Genomic DNA, 14,403 nt, shown 5'->3' on the forward strand with positions numbered 1-14,403 from the left:
TCTGAAACCGCCCCCTCCCGGAGCAAGTCCCTGCACCCTCGCCCAGAATCCCGGGCTCGCACACACTCCGCGCAGGCCGCTCCCCCTGCACACTCCTCCCTCCGTCTCCCCCCGGCTTCCCCGCCCCTCTCTTCCTCCTTCTTTCCCTCCTCCCTCTCCCGGCGCCCGAAAGGATCATTGTTAGCCGCCCCCGCCCCGCCCACCCCGGCTGTTTATTTATGCACACGTCACCGGGCCGGCCCCGCCCTCCGGCATCTCATTAAGGCAGTGTGTTCCTCTCGCCCTGTCAATAATCTCCGCTCCCAGACTACTCCGTTCCTCCGGATTTCGATCCCCCTTTTTCTATCTGTCAATCAGCGCCGCCTTTGAACTGAAAAGCTCTCAGTCTAACTTCAACTCACTCAAATCCGAGCGGCACGAGCACCTCCTGTATCTTCGGCTTCCCCCCCCTTTGCTCTTTATATCTGACTTCTTGTTGTTGTTGGTGTTTTTTTTTTTTTACCCCCCTTTTTTATTTATTATTTTTTTGCACATTGATCGGATCCTTGGGAACGAGACAAAAAAGGAACCCAAACTCACGCGTGCAGAAGATCTCCCCCCCCTTCCCCTCCCCTCCTCCCTCTTTTCCCCTCCCCAGGAGAAAAAGACCCCCAAGCAGAAAAAAAGTTCACCTTGGACTCGTCTTTTTCTTGCAATATTTTTTGGGGGGGCAAAACTTTTTGGGGGTGATTTTTTTTGGCTTTTCTTCCTCCTTCATTTTTCTTCCAAAATTGCTGCTGGTGGGTGAAAAAAAAATGCCGCAGCTGAACGGCGGTGGAGGGGATGACCTAGGCGCCAACGACGAACTGATTTCCTTCAAAGACGAGGGCGAACAGGAGGAGAAGAGCTCCGAAAACTCCTCGGCAGAGAGGGATTTAGCTGATGTCAAATCGTCTCTAGTCAATGAATCAGAAACGAATCAAAACAGCTCCTCCGATTCCGAGGTAGGAAAAGCCCCTCGGGCTGGTGGGGTTTTTTATCTGTTTCCTGGGCTTGGCAAATGTTGCTGAAAGGGGAGAAATCGGGGCTGGGGGCGGCGGCGGGGCCCGGCGGGCGGCGTGTGCGTACGGTGCCACCATTGCAAAAACTTGTAACCCTGTTTTTTTCTACCCCCCCCGACCTCGCCGATTCTTTTTCTCCCCCTTCTCCCCCTTCTGCGTGGCGTTTGCCCCTCGCCCTCCCCACCTCCACCCCTCTGGGAAGGCGGAAAGACGGCCTCCGCCTCGCTCCGAAAGTTTCCGAGACAAATCCCGGGAAAGTTTGGAAGAAGGTGAGTACGCCCCGCGCGCCCCGCAGCCGCCCGGAGCCGCCCCCCGGGCCGGCCGCCCCGCGCGCCCCGGCCCCGCGCCCGGCTCGGCCTGGCTCTGCGCCGGCCCGGTCGGGGCGCCCGGCCCCTCGGGGCACTTTCTAAAAAGTTTCTCCTCGCTCTCTCCCGCTCCGCGCGGCCGCCGCTGTCCCCTCGCCGCCCCGCCATGTTAGCGGCCAAGAGGCAAGATGGAGGGCTCTTTAAGGGGCCACCGTATCCCGGCTACCCCTTCATCATGATCCCCGACCTGACGAGCCCCTACCTCCCCAACGGATCGCTCTCGCCCACCGCCCGAACCGTAAGTGCCTCCGCGCCCGGCCCCCGCCCGCTGCCCGCCCGCCCGCGCCGCCCGCCGGGCCCCGCATGCGGCCCCTGCCCTGCCCCCTCCCCGCCTCCCCCTCCCCGCCTCCTCCCCTCCCTCCCTCCCTCCCCTCCCCCGCTCGTGGCCCAGGCGGCCCGAAACTCTCCAAACTTTTCTGCCTTTTGTGGACTGGATTTGTTTGCACTTCGCCACGTTCTTGCTTTCAGTTTGCTGCCTCGTGATGTTGGGGAGACCTCTCTGTCCAAGCAGGGCTTTGTTGGTGGGGAGAGGGGGGAATCCGAAGAACTTTTCTTTTGCGTTCTGGTTCCCCCTCCCCCTTTGGTGGTGGTGTTTGTTTCTTCACCCTGGGAAGATGACTCTGTGGCTCTTTCTTTGCTCTCTCTCCCTCTCTCTCCTTCTCTTCCTTCCCTCTTCTGTGGCGTCTTGGGCTTTCCCCGGTTAACCCCTTGGCTGCCGCTGCGGGCCACGAGTGACTGACTGTGCTGCGCCCGATGCGCGGGGTAGAGAGTGGGTTTCCTCCAGGCGTTGGACTTGAGAACTGGCTAGCGCGCAGAGCCCGGGGCCCTGGAGAGGCTCCTTGGCTTTCTCTTTTGGGCGGCTATGTATTTAGCTTTCTAGTGGAGATCGCTGGCTCTCGGCCCTCCTTCCCCCTTCCCCTGGAAGGTCACACTTCCCAGATTGGTCCCACCGCAAACTTGGGGGCTCTGAGGCGTCCTTTTCTTGGCAACCCGCAGGGCCGCGAGCGCCCTGGGCGCCGTGGCGGGCTCGGCTGCCCGGCGCACTGGCTGCGGGCTCTCCCGGGCCGCGCAGGGCAGCAGGGCTGAGCGGGGCGGGGAGGCCCCTGCGGCCCGGATTCTTGGTTTGTGTGCAGCCGGAATGGACTCCTCCAAGCGGACTTGTGTATTTCTAGGGAATTTTGGCGCCTTGGGATGTATGGCGGGGTCGGCGCTCGCCAGCTTCCGTGTAGGCCCGTCGTGGGCCCCAGGGGGGCCAGAGACTAGGGTGTGCGGGCTCAAGGAGGTGCGGGGGCCGAGGGAGGCCGGGGCGCCTCTCCTTCAAGGGAGTGGGCCGCCGATCGCCGGCCACCCAACTTTGGGGGCCCCAGGGCAGCGCGGGGTGCCGGGCTCGGGGGGCGCTTCCTGCAGGGTCGGTCCCGCGCCCAACCCTGACATTTGTTAATACGGCTCATCCCTTCCCCCACCGGCCTCTGCCCCCTGCCCTCACCCTGAACCCCCTCCTCCTCATCCCTCCCTCCCTCTTCTAAGAAGCCTGGATTACGAATCCCTGGACGCAAGACGCATTTGTGCCCGGCTTCCCGGGATTGTCATTTTACACCTTCTCCAGTTTGGTCCCCTACCCCTTATTTACACACACACTTTTGTTTTTTCTTTTTCGGTAACTCTAGATAGCAATTTGAAATAATGCACCCACTGTTCAGCAGCCATGGATTCGGTGCTAATGGCCGAGGGCTTGCCGGACGGGAGTCGATCAGATCTACAAGTGTTTTTAAGCATTAAAATATTAACTATCAGGTTTGACTTGTTTTTTTGGGCCCTGGCAAAATGGCAAGGGCATGCTAGACCGGTCATTTTTTTTATGGCTAGGGAAGAGAAATAATTATTCCCCCGCTGCCCGGCGCCCAGACATGCTTGGGAAGCTGGGAGAGCGGTTCGGCTCAACTCCCTTCTCCAGGGCCAGTTCCACCAGGCTGCAGGGGCCGCGCTCTGGGCTTGCAGCTGTAGGGGAAGCACAGTTCGCTTACTTTGTATTTTTCTTGGGAGCTTGTGGGGCATCTTAAACGGGACCGTTCGGCTCAGAATCGCAGTGTTCGCCTACCAATAAACCGGACCAAGCAACATGTCAAAGAATCCCTGAGAATTTCTGCCTCTCCTCCCTTCCCCCTTCCGATGGAAACCTCCCTGGTATTATTTTAAAATCCACTTAGCCATCTGAATATTGAGCTTTGATGGCGGGCTTGCTAGCTTTCTTGACTCTTTTTAAACTCCCTGTCTGATGCTGGCAATCTTGCCATCCCTTCTCAAACTTGAGCAGTTGTGTTGTCTTGTAATTAGCAAACAGGGAAATTGCTAAAGGCAAATAAATGATTTCCCGGTGAGAAAAGGAAGGCTCCCAATGATCGGTCCCTTTTGTGGGCATTATAGGAATAGACGGCGTCTAGTTATTTTAATTGTGGACATAGCGGGTGGCCTGGTGCTGTGACATCAGATTGAGTCTCAGAACACATTTCTGAACTCAGTAGGCAGTTTTAGTACTTACATGTCAAACACCAGCAGACATCTTTGTGTACACTGCCCCTTCGTCCTTCCTCCCTGTTACCTGGGTTAGATTATGTGCTCCAAAATTAAAGTTATTTATTTAGGCTGGTCAGCAGAGCAGTGGAAATGAGGATGGTAGGCTGTTGTGTGTCATTCCTGACGTCTTCAATCAGAAGGCCAGCTTGCAATCCAGATTTGATACAGCTGCGGGAGGAATGGAGGAATGCATAGGCAAGATAGCGGGCTTCCCATACTCTTCTGAAATCCTTAGTGTTTTATAGGGTGTGTTTTTAATGGCAAGGTGTAAAGACAAATTTCGCTGTATGCTTTATTATTTTCCCTTTGCTCCTTGGTGGCGGTGATTTTTGCTACATTTTCTGTTACTTATGGTGTACCTGTAAGCAGCTGCATCCTTTAAAAAGCAAACTCTCTGGAACCCTGATTTCTGCTTTTTTATTTAAGAATGTAAAGAATTAGAGAGTATCATTAAATCGGCTTATGATGAATAATACATTATCTCAAGAATAATGCTTTAATTGCTGAAGACACCATAAAGCTTGATAGTAATAATTTTATTTTAAAATGACAAAGATTTCTGCATAATATTAATTTAGTCTTTGATTCAGTAATAGGAATGGCTTTTAAAAAGACAGATTCAGATACAAAACTGCATTAAGGAGAGGTCTAGTTAAGTAGATGGGAAGTGTTAGAACTGCAAATATTAGAACTGTGGTAACATTTGTATATTAAAGATAAGAATACTGTAACCTATTAAAGTTGATTGGAAAAAGTAGTTTTACATTTCTTTTTCCCTCCTGGCAAAGGGGAAATAGGAATATGGTGGTTGAAATTCCAGTTAGGTTTGAAATTTCTTTTTAAGGACTTGATTATTCGAGCCCTTGCATCTTCTCTTATCCAAAGTTATTTGCTTTTCAACCGAGCTCTTTGCTACTAGGTTGAACAGATAAATAAGCTGCATCTTGAATTCATTTTTGAACTTGGAATCCAGCATTTAAAGGAAACCGAGAGGGGCCTATTCATTGGGGTTTTATTTAGTCGGGCAACTTCTCTTTCTGGCTTGTGAAAAATGGACGTTTTTTCCTCACTGAAACAACATAATCCTTTCTAATACAAAAGATTTAGACCTTGGAGTGTGAAGGGTTAATGGTGGTCCTTCCCAGTTGTCCTCCCACCCCCCCACCTCACCCCTGATTGTTTTGACAACACTTTTCAAAGTGTGACATTCCAAGCCCCTACATAACAATGTAATATTACTGTAATTACACAGGTCATTACATTTTAAATAGAGAACAATAAAATGCTTATCGCCCTGAAAAAGAACAGGTGTTCTTACCCTTCTTTGGTATTTATGCTAATTGTTTTTCATCTCCTTCAGAAATATTTATGGCGAACATGTTTAGATTTCAATCTCAATGCAACCATATTAATTCCATGCTAATCTTTATAGGTTGGGGTTTAATGTCTGCAGTATGGATTATAGGCTCAACATTCACCCAATAAGTCATATTTTAATGATTATAAATTAAATATGCCAGCGCTTTCCACTTTGTTGATATTGAAACTTTCTGAAATCCCAGAAACAAACTCAGGCATTTGGGAGCCTAACGAGCTTATCTGGAAGACGTGTTTTTGGAAACTTTTGACTGTTTAAGGGAAGGAGCTTTGACTGATGCCCTCTGTGTCTGATTGAGAAAGAGTTTTTTGAGGAAAACAATCCTCGTTCTTGCTAGGAGTTCTTCACCTTGATTTTAATTTTACTGATAGGGATTTCATTTAGAGTCATTGCTGGAAGTTGGTCAGCTTTCTGTTTCTTAGCAAGCTGTGAAAAAGTTACCGGAAGGTTTCCGGGGGCTTGCAGATCAAGAATGCTATTCTGTTTGCAGTGCTGGATCGCTGCAGTTCTGCACGCCATTAAAAAAAATATTTGCTTTAGAAAACTAGCATTTTAATAGTTGCACCAGAGGCTGTGCTTTTAAAGATTACAGTAGAAGTCTTTCCAGGTTTTGAATGACTCCTTACATCCCACGAGGTGCCCCTGGCTGTGTGCAAAAAGTGCCTAGATTTCTCAGTGGAGAAATCCTGGTGCAACTTCTCTTACACACGTGCAGTGGGTAAACTAGAAGGTATCTAAGAGGATTTTACATTTTGTCAGATGTCTCACAACAGGTCCCCCTGAATCACATTAAAAATGCACTGTAGAGAAAGGACAGCTGCAAATTTTTGTGTGGACGCGTGTTTCTGGACCATGACTAAAACTCCGAGGACCTTTCCCCCAGCTGTCTGGAAGTTATGTGGAAGTTGGTTTATTGGCAGTTAAGTATGAGACAACCTGGATTTAGCAAATGCTCTCTCCTGCACAGGAAGTAGATGACATTATATTGGGGGAAGGGAGGAGACCTCAGGCAAGAAGTGATTTACTTTTTTTTTTTTTTTTTTTAAATGCTGGAGTTGCCAAATAAATAAGCACTTTCCAGGGAAGTAAGTGTAAGCTTTTTAGTCTTGGTGAGTGGCATTAGATAATATCTTTGACTGCATTTATAATTCTTTTGAGGTGACACATTTTAAAGTTTGGAAAAGGAGGCTGAACCAAATTCTTGAGGGTCTTATTTTCAAAGGGGCGTGTGATGTGGGCATCTGAGTTTCTTCTGGGAGTGAATATTGGCAACTATGTAAGTAAATCTTCAACTCTGACTTATAATTGAGCACATTTGTGAAGGAAATGGTTAATTTTACAACCAAAGGCAAACTCGCACCTCGACAGGTCTGCTGAAAGAAATGTGCCCCAGTCTTTTTGCTGGCAAGCGCACCACCAGGTCATAAATCCACAGGCTTTATTTACAGCCCATAACACTTATGAATGTTAAGATATTTGACGCCACGTTGGCCTTATAATATTCAAGGTCCGCAGACATTGGCAGTAGCTCAAATTTCTCTCACTAATTATAAGCAATGAGATGGGGGGAGGTGGTGGTATCCTAACGCAAATGCTGCCCTCCCTTCTCCGCTGACCCCCACCTCTGCAATCCTGAGTTTACTGAGACAGACACCACCACTCCTTTGGCAGCTGACTTGTACGTTTCCTCTAGGCTATTGTTATACACATTGATAAAGAGCACTTTCAGGAATGGAAATTAAGTGGGGGCTCTGCACAGATGCCTTTTTCAAAAGCAAAGTTGCTTTAGGTGTTTGCATCTTTTCCCTTTTCTTTTCTCCCTTTTTCCTTTCTCTTTTCTTAATTCCCCCCAACACCCCCACCTTTTTTTTTTTTTTTTTTTGAGATTACATTGCCTATATTGTGCATTTTCCCCAGGAATACTTAAAGAAACCTGGTATGGGAGACGGCTCTTTAATTTATATGATGTTCCCCTGAGTGGAAGGGAAAATGTACACATTACATAGTACACTAGTTAAACTAGTTAATGTGAGAGTTTTTAAAAAAGTGAGATGAGGTGAAGAGAGTTGACTAAAAGAATGTAATAGGTGAGGGGAAAAGAAATCCAGGTTTACACTGGGGATGGGAGGGCTGCTTATTTGTGAAAAATGTACTGGTATCTGCGGGAGGAGGCACAGAAAAGTAGCCAGAGGAGACAGAATAAATGCCTAAGAAAGATAAGAAAAGTATAATACAAGAGAACAAAGATTTGGGCTTGGGGGAATTGAAATTGGAGATTGGAAGTTTCCTTATGGAGGGGCGTGGGAGTACCCTGGGCTGGGCTATTAAAAAGGGATATTGCTTTGCTCAGCAAAGATGGGCTGCGATCCCTTCATTACCCAGGGTGTTCTACCTAGCCACAGATGTGTTTCCTATCAGTTACTGTGTAAGCATCTGAGGGTGAGGCATTATCTGTGGTGGAGACTGGAGTGTGAGAGAGAAGGCCAGTTGGCCTACTGATTTTAATTTATGTTGAAAAAGCGGGCTGTTCTGGTGTATTACAAACTGACTACGCGGTATAAGGGGGAAGTGAGATTCAAAGGTGTTTGCCAGGCCAGGAGAGATGATAGCTCTCATTTCTGACTGGATCCTTCCTTCCATCCAACCCAAACTTAAAGACCCAGGCCGAAAGGATTTTCTTTTCTAATCAATGGCATGCAGAAACTTACTAGCCCTCAGGGATAGATATGAATCCCTAAACAGCTCATTACAAAGAAGGGGCTGTGGGATCTTTGAACGGGTTATCAGCCGAGGTGTTCTTTGCTTTTCCCAAGATAGGTTTTTTCTCCTTAGGCACATCTGATTTCGGGCTGGTAATTCGACCTGTTATATTTTATTCTTTTTGTCATGCAGTAGCCCCAACCAGGTCGGTCTACGGAGGAAGGAATGGCCAGGAGTGGCATCAGCCCTGAAGGAGTTAAAATTGCTCCCTAAAGTTTGGCATCATGAAAATAAATTTGAGGCCTGGTAGGCATTAGCAGGGCACAGCACATTTACAGAGCTTAATTAGTACGCACTGTAATTGTTCATGGTCTGCCAGAAGAAGTAATGTTCAGGAAAAGTGGAGTCCCTCTCTTGCAGTCTTCAGCTTGAAACCGATAAATCACTTGCATATTTGTGTAGTGATTCAAATGGAGCTAAGACCTCTCCCATCCCAACATGTGGTAAATTGTAAAGTCAATGAATTGCAGATGTAGGCTACAGTGAGATTCTCTAAGAAAATGCAGAATGAATGGGAAAGAGTGATGCTATAAATATTTACCGAGAAGATAACTAGATTCCTTCGTGCTGGGCCAATTATGATGTACTAAAATATATTAGTAAAATGCTTAAAAAATTGAGAGGATTTGTGTGGGTCTTTGGGTGGGTTGGTTTGTTTTGGAAAGTGAAATAAAAGGCACTATGTTGTTGTCGTGTCAGTTGTATTAAGCCTGAATCACAATGGCATACCCAGGGAAGGACACATGAAACCCACATTAATGCAAATTAATTCGTTATGAGTTGCAGCACTGCGACTGCTAAGTGGAGTAATGATGGGGCATCATTTTAAGAGTTTTAGTGTAGCAACTTTTAATGAAAAATGCTGTGTTAGGAACATGTCTCAGCACTTCAGCCCACGTGTTTTTCTATATGCTAGAAATATGTTTTGTACAAGAGCAGGAAACTTGATTCACTTTATTTTTTCCCCCAAACAGTTTAAGAGCTTTAATTATGTTTTGACGTTGAAAGAAAATCATCTAGTTTTTCTCAAAAATCAACCCAGAAATGCCCATCACCATAACGAAGTTCAAGCTCAACTTTATTTTGCGTGACTTTGCAGCACAAAGTGGAGAAACGATGAACATAGCATTTCCCCGCAGACCTACAGATAAAACTTTCTTGAAGCGACTTTTTCCCCTTTTTTTCTTCTTAGAGAATTTTGGTCTCAGGCAATGTTGCAAGTCAATACTTCTTTCCCCAAATGTGAGTAGGTGGATACGTATAGAAGCTGTAAAAGTTAATGATCGTTCTCTGACTCATAGCTGATGGTTTCAGGTTGAGGAAAAGAAAAATTAATGAGGGTAAATAGACATTTGATGGAACATTGAGACAGTAGGAGAGATTGTTCTTGTGTCTAAAGGCATGCATTTTGTTGCAGCAGAATTTCTGAGGCAGAATGCCAGGAAGTGAAAGGGGATGCTGTCGTTAAGTTATTGTTTAGGGATGGTACAAATGTTCAGTATCTAGATCTTTGCAGAAATGTTTAAGCTCAAGTACCAGGCAATGCTGGTTTTGCCTTTTCTCTTGAAGTCAGAGGCCCCCCTTGGTACTTTTTATAAGGGCAGGCAGTCACCCAAAGTCTTGGTCAAAAGTTTATTTCCCATTAAATGTAAAAGGCTCTCAACACAGGACTGGGGGCAGTGGGGTAGGGGAAGCTGGGCTTATAATGGCCTGTGGTTGCTCAAATGACTAATGACCTAAGAAAAGGTCTTAGGTATACTAAAAAATAGTATTTTGTTTCTTAAGGTAATTACATGGAAATTAGATTTCAAGTGGCTCATGGTAGTAGCTACAGGATAGAGAGGAAAGTGGACCAAAAAAACTAACACCTCCTAGGAAATGATCTGTTTTTTTAATATAGATAAGAGAAAGCCAGGTGATTCATTAAACTGAAAATAAAGTAAACGTTCCACCTCTTCCCAATTTAGCAGGACGAATAGGCATCAAAAATTAATGTTCATCGTGTTAGAAGTTAGCTTAGTGCTGGAAAAACCAACAGAGGATTTCAATTGTTTTAATTGTCTTTGAGGAGGAGATGCCTGTGGTTGAAAAAAGCTGTTTCCCATTCCATGTCTGAGTATCTCTGATGTTTTGCATATCAGAAACATCAAATTTAGAGCCCAGTAGTGATTAGAAATAAGATGAAGAATCTAGATATGATGATAATAAGGGAAGGGGTTAATCTTAAAATGTTGGTCTTTACATTGCTGAAGAATTTTGCAAGCCTGTGCTGAGAACTGCCGAGTCTTCACCATTCTTCCTCTGGACAAGTGAGGGCTGAGGCATTTGTGGGTAGTAGAATGGGGGATGGGCTTGGTCACTGATTTTTGTTGAGAGCTTCATGGGAAGGAATGAAATGGAAAATACGTTGGAGTTCTCATCTGGTGACTCCCTGGGTACTCCAGGCAGGGAAGTGCCATTTTGAAGGTGTGAGGCACAGCCAGGTGAGAGCAGCCATGTTTGCCGGATGAGGAAATGATGTGGAGTGGTCTTGGAGCACTCCTGGTGACTGGTGCAGGACAGTCCCAAGAGATTAGGCAGATGGGAACCTGTTTTTTTTTTTTTTTTTGAGATGGAGTTTCGCTCTTGTTGTCCAGGCCGGAGTGCAGTGATGCGATCTTGGCTCACTGTAGCCTCTGCCTTCCCGGCTCAAGCAATTCTCCTGCCTCAGCCTCCCGAGTAGCTGGGATTATAGGCGCGCACCACCATGCTGGGCTAATTTTATTTTTGTATTTTTAGTGGAGATGGTGTTTCGCCATCTTGGCCAAAACACCATCTTGGCCAGGCTGGTCTGGAACTCCTGTCCTCAGATGATCCGCCCTCCTCGGCCTCCCAAAGTGCTGGGATTACAGGCGTGAGCCATTGCGCCCAGCCTGGGAACCTGGTTTTTATTTTATTTTATTATTATTTTTTGAGACGGAGTTTTGTTCTTATTGCCCAGGCTGGAGTGCAATGCCTAGATCTCGCTCACCACAACCTCCCCCTCCCGGGTTCAAGCGATTCTCCTGCCTCAGCCTCCCTCATAGCTGGGATTACAGTAATGCGCCACCACGCCCGGCTAATTTTTGTATTTTTTAGTAGAGACGGGGTTTCACCATGTTGGTCAGGCTGGTCTCGAACTCCCGACCTCAGGTGACCGCCCCCGCCCCCGCCCCCTGACCTCGGCCTTCCAAAGCGCTGGGATTACAGGCGTGAGCCATCGTGCCCGGCCAGAACCTGGTTTTTAAACTCAGATATGCCTTAGTCATCTTGTCCTGGACTTCGCAGTCTCACCTCATATTCCAAAGCACACAAATGGCCTACCATCTTTTATTCTTCCTTCTAGCTTCTGGAGAGAGAAATGATTGTTCCAGTTTAGAATGCCAGGGGTTTACTGGGTGTTTGTATTTTTTATCTGTGCCTTAAAAAAATTAGATTATAATGAACAAGACATCTTTATGTTTTACAGGGAAGGAAAAAGCAGTGAAAGTATGCATTTTCGAAAGAAAAGTGTGTTGGGAAAAGAGAGAGAGGGTGGAAACCCAAAGGAGAAACGAAAATTTTAAGTCCTTGTTGCAGTGGCTGGAGGAAGTGAGCTTGGAAATCTCTCCAGCACAATGGTTGCTGGCTGGGAAGAAAGATCTGAATTAGACACAGAATAAGCTGCTTGTGCTGGGTGTGTTTGTGAGCTGGGTGAGGTTTTCTGTGTTGCTGGGCACCTGAGGGAAGTTACGTGGCTGGGGGGTGGGGTGGGGGGCATTAGAAGGGAGTATGGGTGTCTGCGGGCGCGCGCGTGTGCGTGTATGTGTGTGTGTGTGAGAGAGAGAGAGAGAAGGTAAAATTAACTTTGTCCTATATGTTGGTTTCTCTGCTAGAGTCTTAAGGAACTTGCAGCTGCATTTTTACTGTTTCAATTACAGCATTCTCCTAGGATTGTTGGTGTTATTTGGGTGATGATGAAGGCAAGGATTAAGAACAGAACTGGACAAGTGAAAATTGAATTTGGATTAACCACAGTTTGATTAATTTATTCATAAGATTGTGACTGTATGAATTTTTTTCAACAACATATCCTTAGTTATCAGGTGTCCATTCAATTTTAATTGACAATATAAGATTCCTATGGTTACCCTGTGTACAGATTGCCTAGGGGCTCTGCAGGGATTGTGGGAAGAAAAGCTTGGACAAGTTTCCATTAAGATCTGAATCAGGCGATTGGAAAAGAAGAGAATAAAACCAACTGAAAAGAGAGGGACAAGCCTACTCTTCTTGAAGGAGAACCCTCCTCAGACAAGAGCTACTTTCTGGCCAAGAATTCCAGGCTTGCAGAGAAACCTGTCCCAGGCACAGAAGTTGTTTTAACATGATGCAGAATTGTCACAGTAATTAGTGCAATCTCCGTTTACTGACTGGCAGTTTTTACAAAAAGGAGATGGGGACAAAGGGTGCAAAGTCATCTTTGTTTTTCAGCAGGTCACTTTACTTATTTATTTTTATTTTTTATTTTTGAGATGGAGTCTCACTCTTACCGCCCAGGCTGGAGTGCAGCGATAAGGTCTTGGCTCACTGCAACTTCTGCCTCCTGAGTCCAAGCAATTTTCCTGCCTCAGCCTCCTGAGTAGCTGGGACTATAGGCGCCCGCCACCACGCCTGGCTAATTTTTGTATTCTTGGTAGAGACGGGGTTTCACCATGTTGGCCAGGGTGGTCTCAAACCTCTGACCTCAGGTGATCTGCCCGCCTCAGCCTCCCAAAGTGCTGGGATTACAGGCGTGAGCCACTGCGCCCTGCCAGCGGTTCACTTCAGATACTGCTTCTGAGTATGTGTGGGGGGCTGTGTGTGGGGGACAGATCTTCTGTTGTTTTAGGGCAGTGTGGTTCATTACTCTCCTTTGACAGGTATAGGGTTTTTTTTCCCACCTACTTCATTGTGTCTCCTTTTAATTTTGATTAATATTCTGTTTGGGGCAAGCAGACTTACATTATATGTATATATAAATATATATGTAATGTTGTCTATTTGTTTATTTGGAACAGATAAAATGATCTCAGAGCCCACTGCATCCTAAAATGGATATTTATAGACTGAGCCCATGAACAACATGGATTTAGACTATTTTTTTTTATTGGATTACTACCCTTGTGTTTATTTTGAGTTAGTTCAAAAGTTCTTATGTGATTTTTTCCACTTTTATTTATTTTTTAAAACTGTGTGGAATGAATTGTTTTTCTTCCAGGGAGCAAGATACAAATTATCTGGATCTGAAACTCGCAGCCTAAATTACACTTTGTGCTAGTAACACAGACGTGTTCTGGTAGTAGTAATAGCACAGGAGTAGTGACGGTAGTTTATTATAATACTACAGATCCATTTTTGGAAATGCAGTTGATTTGCCTGTTGCAAGGAGGGGAAATGGACATCAATTTCACAGGGTCATCTGATTCCTCATTATTAGTTCCTATTTGGCAAATTAAAATGCATTTTCAGATAATTGTTGAGATCCTTTAGTGATTATTGTATTGTTTATAAAGTAAATCAGCAGATGGTGTTTGTTTTCCCAATTGATGGGATCCCAAGATTAGCAAGTATTATTTGGGAAGATGAGAATTGGGTGAACAATCTTGCTCTTCCTTTCTATTTCGGGATACCTGCTTCATTGATGGGTGGTCTCTAGGACTTCAGAGGGAAAGGCTGAGGACAGACTTAGACCTTGGGGAGGGTCTGAGCCAATCAGTGACTTACATTCACTCAGTTGCCATCTAATAGGTGGTCCTCCCTTAGAAAATTGGTGGCTTTCTGGCAGTGTTTGGCCCTCTCTTTGGGGAAGTGTGGATTACTAGAGTGCAGGCAACAGAGATGGCCTGGGATGGACAGCTTAGTCATCATGAAAGAATGTGTAAGGCATCAGGTGGCCCCTGAATTCTGTCTGACACATTTGTTTTCCCAGAAATAGAATTGCATTGGAGAGTTGGGGCCCAGTTATTAGAAATATGGGGGTGGGGTGCTTGTACTTGTTGCAGTCTTGTGGCTTCTCATAATCTTTTCTCTGCTAATCCTTCCTCTTGCCTACATGTTGCAATTCTGATGACCTTTTGCAGCACACAGTTCATTTTTCTTCAGCATCCCGCTCAACACACTGGCTTCCTTTATGTCTTAATGGGCATCCGTCTTTCCTTTTCATGTCATTGATGCTCACTCCTGGCCCCCATCTTCCCTGTATGCTTATTGAATAGGTGCTTAAAAAACAAAAACAAAAAAACTTTACCTC

The 14,403-nt window shown here is 46.0% G+C and overlaps 1 protein-coding gene across 47 annotated transcripts in view; it reads left to right on the forward strand.

The window, feature by feature from the left end:
- Window positions 1–219: 219 nt before the first annotated feature.
- TCF7L2 (transcription factor 7 like 2) overlaps window positions 220–14,403 on the forward strand; it is a 217,607-nt gene continuing 203,423 nt past the window's right edge. For 29 of the 47 annotated variants that reach the window (XM_034931470.3, XM_034931497.3, XM_034931474.3 and 26 more), the window contains exons 1-3: window positions 267–983; window positions 1,243–1,309; window positions 1,519–1,643. In XM_034931470.3, coding sequence (XP_034787361.1) covers window positions 795–983; window positions 1,243–1,309; window positions 1,519–1,643 — 381 coding nt within the window. In that variant the 5' untranslated portion in view covers window positions 267–794. Of the gene's footprint in view, window positions 984–1,242; window positions 1,310–1,518; window positions 1,644–14,403 lie in introns of all 47 variants that reach the window. The other 18 variants (XM_034931480.4, XM_055092290.2, XM_034931511.4 and 15 more) reach the window with 7 other exon arrangements.

The sequence above is a fragment of the Pan paniscus genome, chromosome 8 (assembly GCF_029289425.2).
Source record: "Pan paniscus chromosome 8, NHGRI_mPanPan1-v2.0_pri, whole genome shotgun sequence".
In the NCBI taxonomy this organism is placed as follows: Eukaryota; Metazoa; Chordata; class Mammalia; order Primates; family Hominidae; genus Pan; species Pan paniscus.